The 17,598-nt window shown below is 42.3% G+C and overlaps 1 protein-coding gene and 1 pseudogene across 1 annotated transcript; one reads left to right on the top strand and one right to left on the bottom strand.

Annotated features, from left to right (window-relative positions):
• Positions 1-1,353: 1,353 nt before the first annotated feature.
• On the top strand, positions 1,354-8,611 carry HOPX (HOP homeobox). The gene is made up of 2 exons (XM_006922522.3): positions 1,354-1,574; positions 7,956-8,611. The coding sequence occupies exons 1-2, from the start codon at positions 1,431-1,433 to the stop codon at positions 8,031-8,033; spliced, it is 222 nt and encodes a 73-aa protein (XP_006922584.1). The 5' UTR covers positions 1,354-1,430; the 3' UTR covers positions 8,034-8,611.
• A 1,748-nt stretch (positions 8,612-10,359) lies between these two features.
• On the bottom strand, positions 10,360-11,523 carry LOC102888201 (annotated as a pseudogene).
• Between the last annotated feature and the right edge of the window lie 6,075 nt (positions 11,524-17,598).

Here is a 17,598-nt window from a genome sequence, read left to right as displayed (position 1 = left end):
GGATCATTTGTTTTGTTTTGTTGTTATTGAGTTGTATGAGTTCTTTGTATATTTTGGATATTAGGCCCTTATCGGAGGTGTTGCTTGCAAATATACTTTCCCATTCAGATGGTTGTCTCTTTACCTTGTTGATGATTTCTTTTGCTGAGCAGATGCTTTTTAGTTTGATGTCGTCTCATTCAATTATTTTTGTTTTTACTTCCCTTGCCTTTGAGGTCAAATTCATAAAATCCTCTTTAAGTTCAAGGTCCTTGAGCTTAGTTCCTATGTATTCTTCTATGCATTTTATTGTTTCAGGTCTTACATTCAGGTCCTCAATCCATTTTGAGTTAATTTTGGTGTGTGGTGATGGACAACAGTCTAGTTTCATTCTTTTGCAGGTGGCTTTCCAGTTTTCCCAGCACCATTTATTGAAGAGGCTTTCCTTTCTCTACCATATGTTTTTGGCTTTTTTATCAAAAATTATTTGCCTGTACAAATATGGGTTTACTTCCGGACTCTTGATTCTGTTCCACTGGTCCGACTGTGGAAGTAGGAGAATTTAAAAGATGGAGGCTGTAGATTCTTCTCAGTTGAGTTTTGACTCTGTTTTGGAAGTCCTCGCCTGCAGCGCGCACGTAGTGCAATGGGCTCTCTACCTACACTGCGGTGCTGCGCGGGCAGTGAACAGCCAGGTGGCTCAGGGCCTCTGGACTCTTTGCGTAGAAATATCCAGTTGGAAGGATGGAAGAGGAGGGCGCAGATTGCAGAGTGATTCATACAAGCCCTCAGGTGGAAATTTTCCTGACGCTCATTTCTCGGCCTTAGGAACTCAGGGTAGATCACGTCTGTGTGGACCTATCTTCCATCTTTTAAAAAGGGAGATTAAAAGCGCAGCTCTCCTTTCCTTAACTTTGAGAAGTCAGTTCTGTCCTATGGGTCATTTCTTTGGAGGAAGTGTGGGGGCCACAGCCCCTTCCAGCCAGGGACCTAAGATGCTAAACCACTTTAGAGGCAGATCCACGCGGACGGGTGAGGCATCCCCGCCGCGGACTCTAGTGTACCCCACCCCCCACGTCATCTGTCAAGCGGGTGCCTGAGACAGCTCCCTATCCCCTGATGAAACTTTGAAGGCGGTTTTTCAAAATCACCGCGGTGCTTCCTCCGCCCTTTCCTTAGAGGCTTAGGGCCGGGAGAGCGCGAGGCGTCATTTTCCTCCCATCATCCCAGACCCGGGGCCCGGGGGAAAGTCCCTGTAAAAATTCCTGGGTAGGTCCCGCCGCAGCCTGCAGCCGCCGGAGACCCGCGCGACCGTGCGACTGCGGGAGCGGACAGCCCCGCGGGCTGAGGGCGCCCGGCCGCGCCCCGATCTCTGTCGCTCCCTGCGCCCCGCCTGCCGCGGCCTCGCTCACCGCTGCGGCTTCTCTTTCCCCCGCAGCCGCGCCGGGACCATGTCGGCGGACACCGCGAGCGGCCCCACCGAGGACCAGGTGGAGATCCTGGAGTACAACTTCAACAAGGTCAACAAGCACCCGGATCCCACCACGCTGTGCCTCATCGCGGCCGAGGCCGGCCTTTCCGAGGAGGAGACCCAGGTGAGCCCAGCACGCGCCCCGCGCCCACCCCCGCCTGGGCGGTCTCGCAGATGCGGAGGTCTCCCTCGCCCTCGCCTCGCGTCTCGCCGCCCACCCCCGACCTTTCATCGGTCTGCCCGCACCCTGGGGGCCCCATCCCGAGAGCCCAGACCCTGCATCGCTCCCACCGCCGCACCCGAGGTTCCTGGCTCCATGGACACCCATCTGCGCCTCCATCCCCAGCCCGCGGGGGCTCCCCCAGGAGCTGCTTAGAAACCTCACGTTCACCGTTCCTTCTCGTTTTTCCACTCTCTACTACAGCCCGGGATAAACGCTCTCTTCTCCCTGCGGGCTGGGAGCAGCGTCCCTGACCCACACTCTTGCCTCGCTTACCGGGCTCAGTTTCTTCCCTGGGCCGTGAGCAAAACCTTCCCGAGAGATTCCGTGTGCGCTCTGAGCCCGGCGCTCTTAAATCTGTTCTCTGCGGAAATGTCAGAGTTGGAGGGGATCTTAATGATCAGCTATAAATTCGGTCCTCGGGTTTAGCAAACGAGGAAACTGAGGCCCAGAGGGAGGGAATTGATAGGACGGCACTGGTCATTAAGCATGTTCTTTCCACTATATCACATTGCAGCCTACTCCTAGTTGCAGAGCTAAAATTACATATTTTAGCCAGGGAGAGTTGGTTCACATTTTAAAAAATTCCCTGGCTCTAAGGTTTAGAGTCTTTTTCTGTAGTTGTCCAAGAAGGTAGACATCTGACATTGCAGCTAAATGGAGTGGAAGCAGATGTTTCCTTAAATGCATTAATTTACTTATCTGTTTTTAAAAGCTCCTATATTATCCTGAAAATTGTTTAGGGTAGAGAATGCAGCACTCTCCGTGATTATTAACCTCCAAGTGCAGTGTTGGCTGCTCTAAAACACACACACACACACACACACACACACACACACACACACACACAACCTGTTTAAACTCTGACTTCTATTTTCCCTTTGGTCATGGAAAGACAATTAGTTATGCATACTACTACTTGGAACTGCTGTAGCATCTCTCCCTTGGGAACCCAAAGCTCTTCAGACCTCTAGTCTCAGCTCTAACGCAGAGACATTCTTATTCTTCCCATTGTATAGGCCAGAACATTAGACACTGTCCTCTCCTCACCATGAATCATACTGAATTGAAGCTTAAAAGCTTGTAATGGGTCCTCCCATGGATCCTAGAACCAAGACCCTGGACCCCAAGTCTAAAATGATTTTTACTCATTAAGTCAGGAGCACTTTGGAGAATTTACCCCTAGAAAATCATCTCATTCCTAGGTCAAATAGAAAGTCAGGCATACCCGTTTTTACCAAAGGGAACAACTGTCTGGCTAACCAGAACCAGAACTTAATGGAAGGTGATTTACTGTAATCCAAGTCTTATAGCTCCTGTTTCTTGGAACCCTCTGAGGAGGCAGCCTGCTGAAGTTTTATCACTTAAAGCCCCATGATATATTTAGAAAAGAGGAGTGATCACAGAGACAATAATTACTCATCGTTTAGGCAGAAGGCTGTGGATTTATTGTGGATGCAGCACCAACTAGGGATCTAAGCTTTCCTCAGCCTCTTATTCTCCCACGGTAAATTACCATCATTCCCTCACCTGAAAGGCAGAATAATTATGTTGACCTTTGTAATGGCTAATACTTGGCAGTTATTGTTCCAAGTATCCTCCAAATATTATATCACCTATTTGTCACAACAGTGCTGTGAAGTAAGCACTATTAGCCCCATTGTACAGATAAGGGAACTAGGGCACAGAAAGGTTAAATAACTTGTTCAGGAATACAACTAAGAAGTAGCAGAGCTAGAATTTAAACCCCAGCAGTCTGGGCACAATCCAGACTCCTAATCAGGATGTTATGTTATCTCCACAGAGGAAGAATACAAACAATTGGGTTGGGTAGGAGGGAAAAAATGAAAAATTTAACTTATATTTCTTCCTGAAAAAAATCCATGCATTAAATAATAGTCATTCTAGGCTATGTTCGATCTTTCCTCAAGATTCAAATTATACTTTTTAAAAAGGATTTATCTTGTACTGGAATGAAATCAAGTGAGAGGCAGGAAAAAAGGCACCTGCTTCTTTCTGTGATTGAGGTCAGCCGATTCAGACCCCCGCATAGCAGGTTCATCTGCCCCTCTCAGGCAGTGCTACTCCCATTTCCCCTCTTTTACCTCCTTTAAATGAACAAATGGTAGACCCAGCCCTGAAATGAGTGGGTGTGGGGGTGAGTCAGCCTCATAACAGGGCCCCTGGCTTCCTTTTCCTGCCATGGGGCCAATACCTCCTTCCTCCCTGAGGCTTCCACAGCTGAGCTTGCCTCTCCGTCTTCCTGCACAGACCTGCAGGGAAACATCTGAGACACCAGAGCTCAGAGAGAGGCAACATTTAGCAGGTTTAGGGAAAGGCTTTCTAGGTAACCCTCTGTCATCCCTTACTGGGTCGGGTCTCATCTTCCAACTTCTCATTTTTTCAACCCCACCCTCCTGCCCCCTGCAATCCCTTCACAACACTCTCCACCCTGGTGTGCACTGGTGGGTGAGAATGGTTTCTTCTTTAATCTTCTCAAACATTTACATTTTAAAAAGTGTCTCCTAAAGAAAATAAAAGTATCTTCTGGAGCTTTCACTCCCAGTGATGTTTAAGGCAGGTTTTGTAGAAACTCTGAATAACTCATGGAAGCCAAGGTGTGTTGGGCCTACATATAAGCAGTGTCTGATATCAGCACATTCCTTTTTCTATTCTTCATTAGTGTTGTCCCTTTCCACAAGGAAAGGTTACCAAAATAATATTTATTTTATATGCCTGATTTCCTCATCCCTAATACCCCCCACCTCCAGAATTGGAATCATATTCTTCATTTTCTTACAGCAAGTAATATGTTAATAGAAGAAAAAAAGCATGTGATGCTCCTGTGAGACAATAAACTAGAGCTGATTCATATTGCTGATACTTTTGGCAGGGGCAAGAGTGAATAAAAGGTTGAAACAGTCTCTAACTGGGGCTTTGATGACCTCTTTATAACTGTTCTACTATGTTCTCTGCTATTGGGGGGATCACCTATAGGAACTTGGGATGAGGTGAAGGGTGCTCTAAATAAAATAACTTTTTAAGTTGCTTTTGCCGGGATCCTAGAATGGGTTTTTCTTGTGACAGTAATTAGATATCTCCTTTATTTAAATTAGATAAACCTTACAGAATACCAACCCTGTATCTTTTGTTGTTTTGAAGTCAGTGTTCGAAGTGTCTGTGAAAGCTCTTTCATCAGCCCCTTGGGAGGTTGAAATGATCTGGCATTTTCTATTATCACTAATTCAAGCGCAGTGTAGCTGGCGTTGGTTCTTAGAGAGGTTTCCAGTATTTTTATCTCCTCTTGATGTCCTGGGACTATTCCCAGAACTCAGTGGTTTTCGTTATTGGATGTTTTATCAGTTGAATAAAGACCTCTAAAGGTCTTCCCCTGAAAAGAACGAGATGTTAGCTACTAGAGAAAAGGACAGGAACGATGTTATTTTGCCTCAATCCCTCCCCATGGTGGTGTCTAATTATCATCTGTTCACTCAGAGTAAATAAATCTCTATTGGCGGGTGAGGGTAATGAGGGCATTCATTTATAAGCAAGCGAAGGATGAATGTCTTTCTCAGAGGATGCCTGAAACAGAGAAGGGAAGGATAAAGCCAGGTGTAAAATTAGTATTGATGTAAGTGAGATGAGATAAGATGCAGCTTTAGAGGAAAAAAGCAAACGAGTTGTTTAATGGTTTTCGTTGGACAGCAACTGGTTTGCTAAATTATTGTACATACTCTATTTAAAATATGTATCTTCAAAATAGTTGAGATTTTCTTGGACCTCATCGCATCCCCCAATGCTAGGGTTCAACTTGTTAAGCATTTGGATGCCAACTCACCAATTCACAAATGTGGTCCTTGCTGAAGTTATTTTCAGTAACTGTACATTAATATTCTGCTTCATTACTAATGTAAAAATTATGGGTGGCTCTTCTGAATAGGGCCAGCTCAATCATTTTGTCTTAAATAAGTCCTGATAGAAAATGAGATTTTCCTCCTCCAAGTTTTAATTAGCCAGTCTTTAAAACTCTGCCCTTTATTCAGCTCTAGTAACTGGAAACCCTATTGAATCAGACCTCAGAGCCTTGAAAACCTCCCCACAGAGCCACCTCATTAATGAAACTAGAGCCATGATGCTCTCACACTAGAATTCAGAGTTAACTAAACACACACATGGATTACAGAAGAAAATTGGCACCCACCATTAGCAATAGAACTTTGGTTAAAGCCGCTGAAGTTACATGAGCTCTTCTCTTCAAAGTTAGTAATCCCCAAGAGTGAACTATGGCACCCAGAGAGAAACCACCAAACAGAAGGCTTCCCTAAGGGTAGTCTGCTGCCCCTGGCTTTAGAGTACTTTTCTCTGCTGTCACCCCACAGCACAAAGATATATAAGACATTCGATCTTGACAGCTGTGTACTGCATGTCATGTGTAAACGCTATAGAACAGTCGGGGTGAGTTGTAGGTGTGGTCTCATGTAGCGCAGTCGGATTTGCATTGGTGCAGAGCCCTAAATTGTCCTGTGGCCTCACTCCCTTCTAGCTCCACAGGCATGATCCTTAGAAACACTCCTTTTCCTGTGGCTCTCACCCTTTCTTCTGATCTTGGGCTTATGCTGAACTGCGTTTCAGCTCCCTAGGTCTCTGAAGAGAAGAGATCTTCTTCAGCATGGCCCTAGGGCCCAGTCTATTTGTTCTGAGGTTAAATGTGCAGCTGGGCAGGTATCCATTTACACTAAGTCAGAGCCCTCCAGATGTTTCTCACCACACCATCTCCATCAGCACATTCCAGGTCTGACATCCCTTAGCTGTGCTCTTTCTGCTTCCTTTCTTTCCTCTCATGTGCTTACCCTTAGAAGAGGTAAATTTTAGAAAATGCAGAAGGAACAATTAGAGACTCCATGAGCTTACCTCTTTACTTACAATTAACCTGACTGGTGCTCTATTTTTAGGGATTTCCTCAAGTTCTCATAGCCAATTAGATACAATAGAGCCTCCTATTGGCAGAGCCCAGGACTACAGAGCCCGCAGTGGTCACCTACCCAAGCAGCTTGCCTGTTTACACCAGCAGGACATAAAAATATCGTCATTCTCAATATATGCCATGATATGTAAAAGGTTGGGAAGTACAGAAAGAGAATAAAGCCTGGAGATTTCAATCTTCTATCGAGCCCTCACTCATTCTCTAACTCTCCCATGCGGATCAGTGCTTGCTGCTTCTATTTCTCACTAGTCCCTCTTCAAAATTGTTGATTTTTTAAAATCCCAGTTTCCTCCTGGCCAACCTGGTCTGTACCCCACCATTTTCCCCAGCATGGATCTCCTTATCTCCTCTTTGCATAATTCCCGACCCCCAGAGTGTCATAATAAAGGCAGCCACTGTCTTTTTATATATAAACATGTTTTTGCTCTCATATGGTACCATGTTTAGAAACATCCCATCTGGGATCTTCCCTAAATCTATGGTCACTTTTGTGAGGTGAGACTACTGGAGTCACAAAGAGCTAAAAGATTCTGAATAAACTGATAGGTCCACTTTATCTTCTCTCATTGCCCAGAAGCCCTGGAGCAGAAGAGATTGAGTTAGCCTATTCCATGGATCCCCATGAAGGAGTTCTTCAAGACTGTCCAGTACTGTTAGCCATTGATTTTATTCAGCAAATACTAACTAAGTGCTACTGATGAGTAAGGAGGCCCTTGGTGAAATCAGCACACATTGATGAGATATAGCATGAAATCTCTCTGGGGCATTGAGGAGATGCTTCGATTATTTGTTCATTCAAAAAACACTGATTACTCTCTAACTTTAAGCCCTTGTGCTAGGGGCTAAGGATACAGTGATGTTAAAATGAAAATAGTCTCTGCTTTAATGAGTCTTATATTCCAGAAGGAAATATAAAATAAAAGGTGAATTCACAAATAAACAATGACAGATAAAAAAGTCCTGTGAGGGTAACAAAGTACTAAAATGGGTGGAGAACCTACTTTAGATAGTGGTCAGAGAAGGCTCATTGAGAAGCTTCTATTTAAGCTGACACTTGAGGATGAGAAGGAGATGATCAGATAAAGAATGAAGGCAGAACATTCTAACCCTAGGAAATGGCATGTGCCAAGGTCCTGAGGCAGGAAAGGTTTAAGTGTCAAGTGAGAAGAACCATCCCCATGGACACGTTCCTCACTCTCCTCCTTTCCATTTGGGCTACAGAGGCTACCTGTTAGAAAAGAATGGATGTTTCAGTTGTTTTCAGGATGTGACAGGTAATTTTTTATATTTCCCTCCTCCAGAAGTGGTTTAAGCAGCGCCTGGCCCAGTGGCGGCAGTCAGAAGGCCTGCCTTCGGAATGCAGATCTGTTACGGACTGAGGAGATGGTGGGCGTTGGTAGTTTCCCTCCACGAAGACCATCTGCTGCTTCTCGCCTCGGCTTAACCAAGCTATTTTGTTTTCTCAGTGTAGTAGTGTATGTTCCACCTTTAGCTGTCCTGTATTTAACACAATGTTGTATTTTTTTAATGTACATAACTAGAAAAGAAAGTTAACAATAGGAAGCTATGCACAGCTTCTATGTAAAGCAATGGCCTGGCTAGGAAAGTGGTGTGGCTTACTTCTCCCTTTGGATCATGATGACAGATTATGTGAAAACCATCCAAGTTCGCTTTTGATCATCACCTCCCAGTAACAATTTACTTTCAATATCCATTTCAGAGCAGGCAAGGTCTCTGTTGAAAAGATAACTTGACCGAGGAAGAGCAACATTTCTTTCTGAATCTACTTCCCCAAGTTGTTTTCCTCATGTTTCATTTAATACATCGAGGTTGAATGAGAATACAGAGGACTATTTGAGTCTCGGATTTCATAAAGTAGTTCCTTGGATTAAAGCTGCATTAACTTAGAACATTGTTAGGCTAGAAAGACAGAAACTCTGCAAGTAGCAAGACAGAAAAGCAGGTAACTAAGAAAAAAATCCAAAAACATCTTGAATTTACTGTATTTAAATGCGTTTGTTAAATTTATTTTGCTAAACAAAATGAACTGCTTTTGTCCCTAAAATGATTTTCTAAATAAAACCTTAACTTTTTTTGAAAATGTGCTGAGTCTTCTGTAGATTTTTAACTGAATAATAAGCATATCAAAGGAAAACAGAATAGCTCTAACATGAGAGCAGACTGACAAAAGAGCTGTCATTTTCTGAATTCTTGCTACTCAAAGCATGGTTCTGGACTGGTATCATCAGCATTAGCTGCAAGCTTGTGAGAAATGGAGAATCTCAGACTCTAATCCTGACCTACTAAATCAAAATCTGCATTAAATCGAAATCTGCATTAAATCGAAATCTGCATTTTTAACGAGGTCCCCAAATAGTGTGTATGCACATGAAAGTTTGAGCAGCACTGTCATAAAGGACTCTGAAGTCACTTTTCGTTCATTTTGTATCATAATACATTAAATGTCTCAACAGCCTATCAATTAAGATTGTGTTCGATTGTATAGAACAGTAACTTGATTACAATAGATTAACCAAATAGACTTTTTGTCTATTTAATTGATTAATTATTTTTACATAAGACATCAGTGGCTCCTTAATGTTGTCAAGGACCTAAGTCATTCTGTCTTCGTTCTTTGCTCTGGGCTCTTGTATTCAAGGGTGCAAAAGGGATGCTTGGGCATTGAATCTGCATTTTAAGCAAGAAAAAAAAGAAAAAGAAAAAGGCAAATGCCAGCTAAGACTCTCTCCTTTAAAAAAGGTTTCTTGGGAGCTCCACACTCAGAAACTTCTACCTATATCTCATTGGACAGAATTGGGTCACATGGCCACTCAACTTCAAGGGCATCTGGGATGGTACTTTAAATTGGGCATATAGCTGCCTTGAGCAAAATCAGGGTTCTGTTGGTAAGAAAGAAAGGGAGAATGGGAATAGATATTAGAAAGGCCATTAGCATTGTCTGCCAACCCAGCCTGGAATAACGCTGGTGTATATTTCTGAACTCTTACCTACATAGTCTTTTCAGTTCTTTAAAATAAAGAGCCCAAAATAAGAAACACGGTCATCCAGAATACAAATGTTTACAAGATCCAATTAAACATCCTTGTCAAGCTTCCTCTTCCTCTACCTTAAAACATTTCTTCTGTAAACAATACTCAGTGAACAGAACAGCCTAATCTGGCACTCTGTCCTGTACCCTCATTGGTGGTGGTCTGAGCATCTGTCAGCACTCAGCTCTGGATGCTGACATCACTTTCCAGAAAGACAGAGAGAAAGTGAGGATGAGGCAGGAATGTGTGCATGTACTAGACACTGGCAAACAGATAGGGAGGAAAAGATGTGCTGCTAATACGACTGTGGGCAAAACAGACCCAGAACTTGGTGATTTGCCCATGTCAAGCAATGAGAGAGATGTTAAATCAGGTCTAAGACCCAGATCAGAGAAGTCTTCTAGCATACCAGAGACATTATTCAAGAACGATCCATCCAGGACTAAAAGAGTTAACCAGCTGGACAGAGAGTGTGCCTTTAGCTTGGTGCCAAGAAGAACCATTTATGATAGAAAGATCACTTTCTGTGCTTATCAGGCCCAAGAGTCAAGAGTTTGAATGGTATATGCTAGGAGGAAATGAGGATTCGTGTCCTTTTTATCTTATTTTAATTAATGTATTTATTTATACAAGAATCAAGTGTTTTATTTGTTAATTTCTTGCATGTGAAATACTCCTCAATGATGTCCTTGACCTGACAGTCTTTGTCACGCCCCTTAACTACCACACTACTGCGACTAGCCATTTTAAGGGGTTTTCCCTCTCGGTCAGTTTTACAGAGACCCACCCATTCCCTAGTTTCTTGTTGTCATTCACCTCAATGAGGCTAACATGGTGTCTCCACCAACTTGACATCCACAGTTTCATCACAGTTGGATGCAAGCTCCAAAGATGGGTGTGGCGCTTGTCTGAGACTTTGTCAGCTTCGTGAATTCCACATTAGATTGCCATGGATGAAGCCAGTCTTCAGCACCTTTTGTAAAGCAGTAGTAACATCCATTACACCTCCAGCTGCAAGGCCTTCCTTAGCCAGTGGGTTACGAGTGGGTAATAGGTGGGTTACAGGTGCAGCCAAATCTTGAAAGTTCCTGAGCTTCTGCTCTGTGCAGCTGGACAGCAGCAGGGAAAGAATCAGTGCCTTTTAAATGTGAATTTGTTACCAATACGAACCTTCTTGAGTTAATTTTTTTGACTGTAGTACAAGGATATCAACAAAACCCATAAAAATTACCCATGATCCCATCACCTAGAGATAAATTTAATATTAATCTTAATATTATGGTATATCATATTGAGGGGAAACATGTTTTTGATTTTTTTTTTTCAGAGAGTCCCATGACCCCTTCCTTGGGTTTAATTAATTTGCTAGAACAGCTCACGGAAGTCAGGAAAACCATTTACTTACTAGATTACCAGTTTATTATAAAGGATATAACTTGCAAACAGCCAGATGAGAGATATGGGCGAAGAAGTGTGGAGTTCTCATGCCTTCTCTGGGCAGCCACTGTCCTAGCTCCCCCATGTGTTCACCAACCTGGAAACTCTCTGAATCCTGTGCTTTAGGGATTTTTATGGAGGCTTCATTGGGTAGACACGATTGATTACATCACCAACCATTCGAAATTAAATTCAATCTCCAGCTTCTGGCTTCCCTGAATGATGGTGGTGGGGTTGAAATTTTCAACTCTCTAATCACATGGTTGGTTCCCCTGGCAACAAGCCCTCATCCTCTCTAGGGACTTTCCAAAAATCATCAACATAAACTCAGGTATGTCAAAAGGACTTGTTATGAATAAAAAGACATCCCTTTTACCTTCATCATTCTAAAGCTATTTCAAAAACTGAAGCTATTTGAGGACAAAAGACCAAATATTAGAACAAAAGATACTTCCATCTTATCACTTAGAAATTACAAGGGTTTTAGGAATTGTGTGCCAGGAATAGAACAAAGACTGAACATATATATTTCTTATTCTAAATCACAGTGTCACAGGAAGGAAAGAGTCTTCCTAAGGAGACTATTTGCTCTTAAAAGTTTATGAAAGCACGGTGGTGAGGAGTTATGTTTATTTCTTTGTTTTGTTTTCTGGCTGTAAAACAGGTCTAGAAAGAGAAAACAATAAAGAATTCAGTGGCTGTGCACACTAATATAGCAGGAATTTAGGGTTGTGTCCTGTGGAAACTTAAGTAGGAGGATGTCTGAGATCCTTGGGCACTTAGAGGAAGGATGGAGGAGAATGATTTGGTAAGGGAGAGCAGGCTCCAGAGGTCATGGGTCAACATGTCAGCTGCACCAGAAAGCTGATTGAGTTGGTTCAGGGATTGTAAAATGACAATTATTCTATTTTATGTTAACATCTGTGCAGCACTGGGCCTATTGTTGCCATGCTGCCACTGTCCTCTGTTATCCACAGCCTTCAGGAAAGCTCTTTTACACAAAATGGCCTAGCATTGACGATGTTTTGTGAGATGGGGAAGGAGCTGCTTGAGCCATGTTTGTAGCATACAGTGGACTGCTGAAGCATTTGTTTCTGTCTGCTGTCTTTTTCTTATAAAGGGGGAACTCCTCCTACCTCATGTGGCCATGGAAGAGTAATTAATCTAAGTGCCCTAGATTGTCCACCCTATTCAGAGTTAGACACATGACCCAGGCTGACCAATCAAAATGGCATAGCCCTTTGCACACAGACTGAACCAAGGTATGAGCTCTTGATCTCAGCTGGGCCAAAGTCCTTCACTAAAGTTCTCCTAATTGGACCTGGAGGAGTTAGGGTTAATTTTCTATTATCCTCTCCTAAGAAGAGTTGTGAAGATGGAGGCCTAGCTTGCAGGCAGCCATCTATCCAGCCACATGGAGAAGGCCACTCATAATATGAGAGAATAAAGCCAGGCAGAAATGGGAGTTGGAGAGAAAGAGAGAGAGAGAGGCCAGATCCTGAGGCCCTCGTTCTAACTCTTCCTCTGGGCGACCGCAGCCTTCCTGGCTCTATGAACTAGTGAATTCTCTTTTTGGAGTATCTCTATTACCTGAAGCAAGGAGAGTCCTGACTAATGGCAGAATGAAGAAAGGAGGAGAGGAGGGCATGGAAGGAGGACTATCAGCCAATATAATAATTAAGAATTCAGGAGAAGCAGAAATTTAAAGTGAAAGAAAGCTAGGAATATATAGGCCAACAAACCTTGAAATAATTGGGCAGAGAACCAGACTTTTCTTAGTTGATGGAGACTTGAGAAAAAAATATATTTTTGCATATTAAAGGAAAGATGATAAGTAGGTAATTTATAGACATCAACTATATACTTTCTTAAAGTAAGTACAAATGTATGGTAGATAAGAGTTTATCATCTTGTTGAGGACATTTTGCTACACTCTCTTAACCTTTGCCATGTCCATTTAGAAATCTCGTTCCACATTATTCCACTATCCACTAAAAGGTCATTAAAAAACCTCATTCCAGCAGTTTCAAATGTATCTCTGCCCAAACTCAATGCCAAAGTAGCTAGCAATAACAAAGGTAGTAAGAAAAATAATTTGAAACTTTACATTTTTTTTCTCATGATTGAAATACTAAGAGGTGGTGAAGTGCACATAAGCCAGGCAAGGATCTGGGACATAAGCCACTACTTATGTTGGCAAGGTAGGAGAATAAGATTTTTTGGTTTTATGAAGCCTGGTGCTGTGATATTGTGGTCTACAGTATAAATAATTATAGGCACGAAGAAGCAAAGTTTTCTCTAGATCTTCTCTGTTTCACCTTCACCATCAATTATACTCTTACAAATATTTGAGCACTGCTGCACTGAGAATGTGCTTGCGTAAACATACATTTCAATGTGGCTTCTTAAAAGAGCTTACCACTTACACTTAGAAAAACATAAGAAACATTGGATTTGAATCTGTTTTACGTAACTCATCTAACTACTTAAATACAAAGACACACTGACTCATAGTTCATATGACTCATCCTTAGAGTTCCACATTAGCAATGCAGAAGGATTTTCTTTCTCTTTCTTCCAGATGGAAGCTCCCTCTCCCCACTCCTTTTTTAAAAAGCTTTTTATACAGGAATTTGGCATTGTCTGGGAGTGAAGAAGGCATATTTTTGGAGATAGTGACCCTAAGGATAAGAATCCTCAGGGGCATGGGAACTATAATCCAAAATCATAGAATCTTTTGAGGACACAGACTGGATATTCACAGATGAGAATGTGTATGTTTATGTGGCCAGAGGAGAGAGCCGAGGCAGAGAATCGTTTGTCCCTTAGCCCGTCTCTCCTTTTTCTTGTCATTTTATCTTAGAAGATGGCTGCCCAGCTAAAGACTAGATTTTATCAATTCTCATATAGTTAGGTTTTTTAGCCAGCCTCCAACACTATCTGCCCCCCTAGTATTCATAGCTTTCCATACTCCTTTCTCACTTTGTGCCAGGCTTGGTCCGTGTGACCAGTGAAAACAGCAGAAATGGTGGTGTGTTGCTTCTGAGATTAGGTCTAAAATATTTACAGCTTTTTCCCCCTGTCTCTGACTGGAGGAGATCAGCTGCCATGTGGAACAGCCTTATGGGGAGATCCACGAGGAACTAAGGCCCCTTTCTGAGCCATGCACCTAAAAAGAGTAAGTATGTTCCTCTTCTTGTCTCATAAACTTGAATGCAACTATGGCAGTGAGCTGTCTTAGATCATGGAGACAATAGCAATACCTTAGAGTTTGGAGGGCAACAAGCAAAAAGAACTAGGGTCTCTGTATTAGCCAAAAAACACCAGGGTTAGCTGCAACAACAACCAACCTTTAATTTCAGTGGCTTAAAAGCAATGCTTTATTTCTCACTCCCACAAATCTGGTACAGCTCTGAGAAATTTCTCAGGATGGCTGTCCCTCATGTCAATAGTGCTTCCACAAAGTTCAGTGAAAGGGAAAATGAGAGCAAAAGAGCTTTGCATTAGCCACTAAATGCTTCTGTGATACATCTCACACTCATATTTCACTGGCTAAAGCAAGTTGCATGACCATATCTAACCCCAAGAGGGCAGAGAAGAATCCTCCCTTACTTCTAGAAGAAGGAGACTGGAAATACTTTTCAGCAGAACTAATTTCTACCAAAGCACTCAACGCCATCAAGTCATCACACCAGCCTTGGGCAGGAAGATATCTAACAGAATAATAAACTTGGATCTTGATTAAGTTGCAGTGTTTGGGGATCTCTTAATTTAGAGCCTAGACTGTATCCTAAGCAATAAAGGCATATAGATTAAAGAATGAATATAGGACCTATCTATCTACTAACTGGTGCTAAAGTTCTTGACAAGGAAAATGAAGGTACACAAATGAATAGTCCCATTTACCCTTCCATATTCACTCTCCATCCTTTTCTACCCTCTTCTGTGGCCAAGGAAGGTGACATTTACAGATCACCTCAGCTAGTCTCCCTTGCCCTCTGATAGTCAATGATAGTCACTAGCAAGAGATCAGAACATAAGAGTAGAGTAAGGTCAGGGTATTTTTTACCTGTTGTTGTCCATCCAGAGTCACAGTTTGACAGTGACTATGTTTTAGCCAAGGCCACAGCTTCTGTCAGGATCTCTCCACAGTTGTAGGTCTCTCCAGCTTCCAGTAAACTTTTCCTCCTCTTGACCCATCCCAAGCCTAGAAGTAGTAACTGTTATTATCTCCAACTTTCCGTATCTTTTATTGGTTTCCCTTCATATGCTCCACACTTAATTGTCTTCAATTACCTCTGCCATCTATTCCCTGTCATACCCTGACCAATACAATACTTCTCCCTCAAATTATAGCTATAGTCAGAACAACCAAAGGCATAAGAAATGGGCAGACATGAAAGTCTCAAAAGGATGATGATGATCTTTTAGATCAACAGTAGAATAATCAGAGCAAATTGGCATTAGCACCCGAATCTCACAGTGCATGGGAAAGAAATCCCCATTATTGGGGATTTTATCATGAAGATGATAAGAAGCCAAGTGGCATCTTAAACATTTGTGACTAGCAAAAGCTAGTTGACATAATTATCCAAGAATTAAAGCTTATCCTCAAATAGCTCTGTTATTCATTTTAAATATCACTGGCTTACCAACTTAATTCCTTAGCTGGAGTTCCACTGAGTTCAGTCAGGAAGTTTTGAATTAGAACATGGAGTTTGCCAAGTTTCTGTCTGAACAAGATTCAGGAAGCCTCCAAAAATTTCATAGGCCACAAAGAGTACAACTTACAGCTCAACTCATGCCATGGTGAGAGAGGGAAAAAATAGAGAGAGAATGAGGAGTGGGGGTTGGGGGAAAGAAGAGAGGAAGAAACCTGTCTATCATGTTTATAAAGAGAAAGATGATTTCTCAAATGAGAAGCTGCCTCTTCTATATCAAAAAACAAAACTTTAGAAAAACTCATTTGGGGGTGTTCCCCATGGGTAGACGGGTAGGAGACCTAGAAGAAGATGTGGCTTTGCTTCCACACATGTCATCTTCCAATGGGGGATCTGCAGTGGCCAAAGAAGGAACCAGTAAGATCATGGAAGATGATTTTTATCCACAGAGATATCTAGGATAGAAATTTCTCTATGATCAAACAACACAGTTGAGAAGAAAATGAAAAATATTAGATTCTTCATTTATTAAAATATTCACTCATTCTAATCCAAAACAAACAACACCAACAATGTCATGTGTATTTTTTTGGATGCTGTTAGCTACGATGACTAAATATCTAACTTAAAGTGGCTTTCTGTTTTCTCATATAACAAAGGTAGGTGATTCCAGGCTTGGCTAATTCAACCACCTAACTAGGCCACAGCTCTAGGTTATTCTCTCTGAGATTTCTTCTCTGTCTCCTCACAGTCGCAAGATGACTGCTCCAGTTCCCAGCGTCACATCCCACATAACATCATCCAAATGGCAGGAAGGAAAAGCCCTCTCAGGACAACTCTCATTTTATTTTTATCAGGGAGGAAAAATCTTTTCCCAGAAGTCCCCCAGGAGTCTTCCCCTTACCCTCCATTGTCTGGAATTGGGCCACATATGCCACCCCATGCTTAGAAATGGCAAAGATAATCGACACTTAGAACAGACCGACACATAGTAGGAGCTCATTAAATATTTGTTGAATGAATAAAAGGTGAATTGGATTACCATAGTTGCCTTAGACTGATTACAGTCCATCTCCTAGAATCCATTTTCCTAGAACACATTGTCGCTTGATGGCTCAAGAAAAAATGGTATTTTCTTATCAAGGAAGAAAGAATTTGGGGGCAGTCAGCCAACAGTGTATGCCACATTACTCTATTTCTTCTTAAAGCAGAGAATGAGAGCAACCCAGGAAAGGGCTTGTTATTTTCTAACGGTAACTTTGAAAAGAAAAGGTTTGGGGACTTAATTGTTCATGCAAGGGGGCATCTCATTAGTGGACAAGTTACTATGTTCTAAAGAGAAATAAACCTTTTTTTTTCTGCCCTAGCTTAGGTATTAGTTCCTTCAGGATATTCTCCCTCTGACTAAACACAGTCTTGGTTAGGTATCTTTCAGGATATTACCAAGCACTCTTTACCTCTCCATAGTACAGCATTTACCAAATCGGGTTATATTTCCCATTTATTCTTCACTGCTGTAATAGAGGCTCCTAAGTGTTCACCAAACTCTGTTTCCTTTCCCTCCATGTACTCAGCTAGATTTCCCAACTGCCTTTACTATTAGCTGTGGCCATCTGAGTCTGGTCAATGCAATATGGATAAAGTGATGTATACCACTTGCAGGCTTGGCCATAAAAGCTAGGCATGCAATCTCCTAGCTCTCTCTTTACAATCTGCTGGCTGAATGGAGGGCTCTGTTGACAGAGAAGAATGTGGAAAGAGCCTGGAACCCGGAATGACTACATGGCAAATACCTG

The sequence above is a fragment of the Pteropus alecto genome, unplaced genomic scaffold (genome assembly GCF_000325575.1).
Source record: "Pteropus alecto unplaced genomic scaffold, ASM32557v1 scaffold57, whole genome shotgun sequence".
Classification (NCBI taxonomy): domain Eukaryota; kingdom Metazoa; phylum Chordata; class Mammalia; order Chiroptera; family Pteropodidae; genus Pteropus; species Pteropus alecto.
Note: the sequence above shows the minus strand (reverse complement) of the source record. Positions and strands in the feature narration are given on the sequence as shown.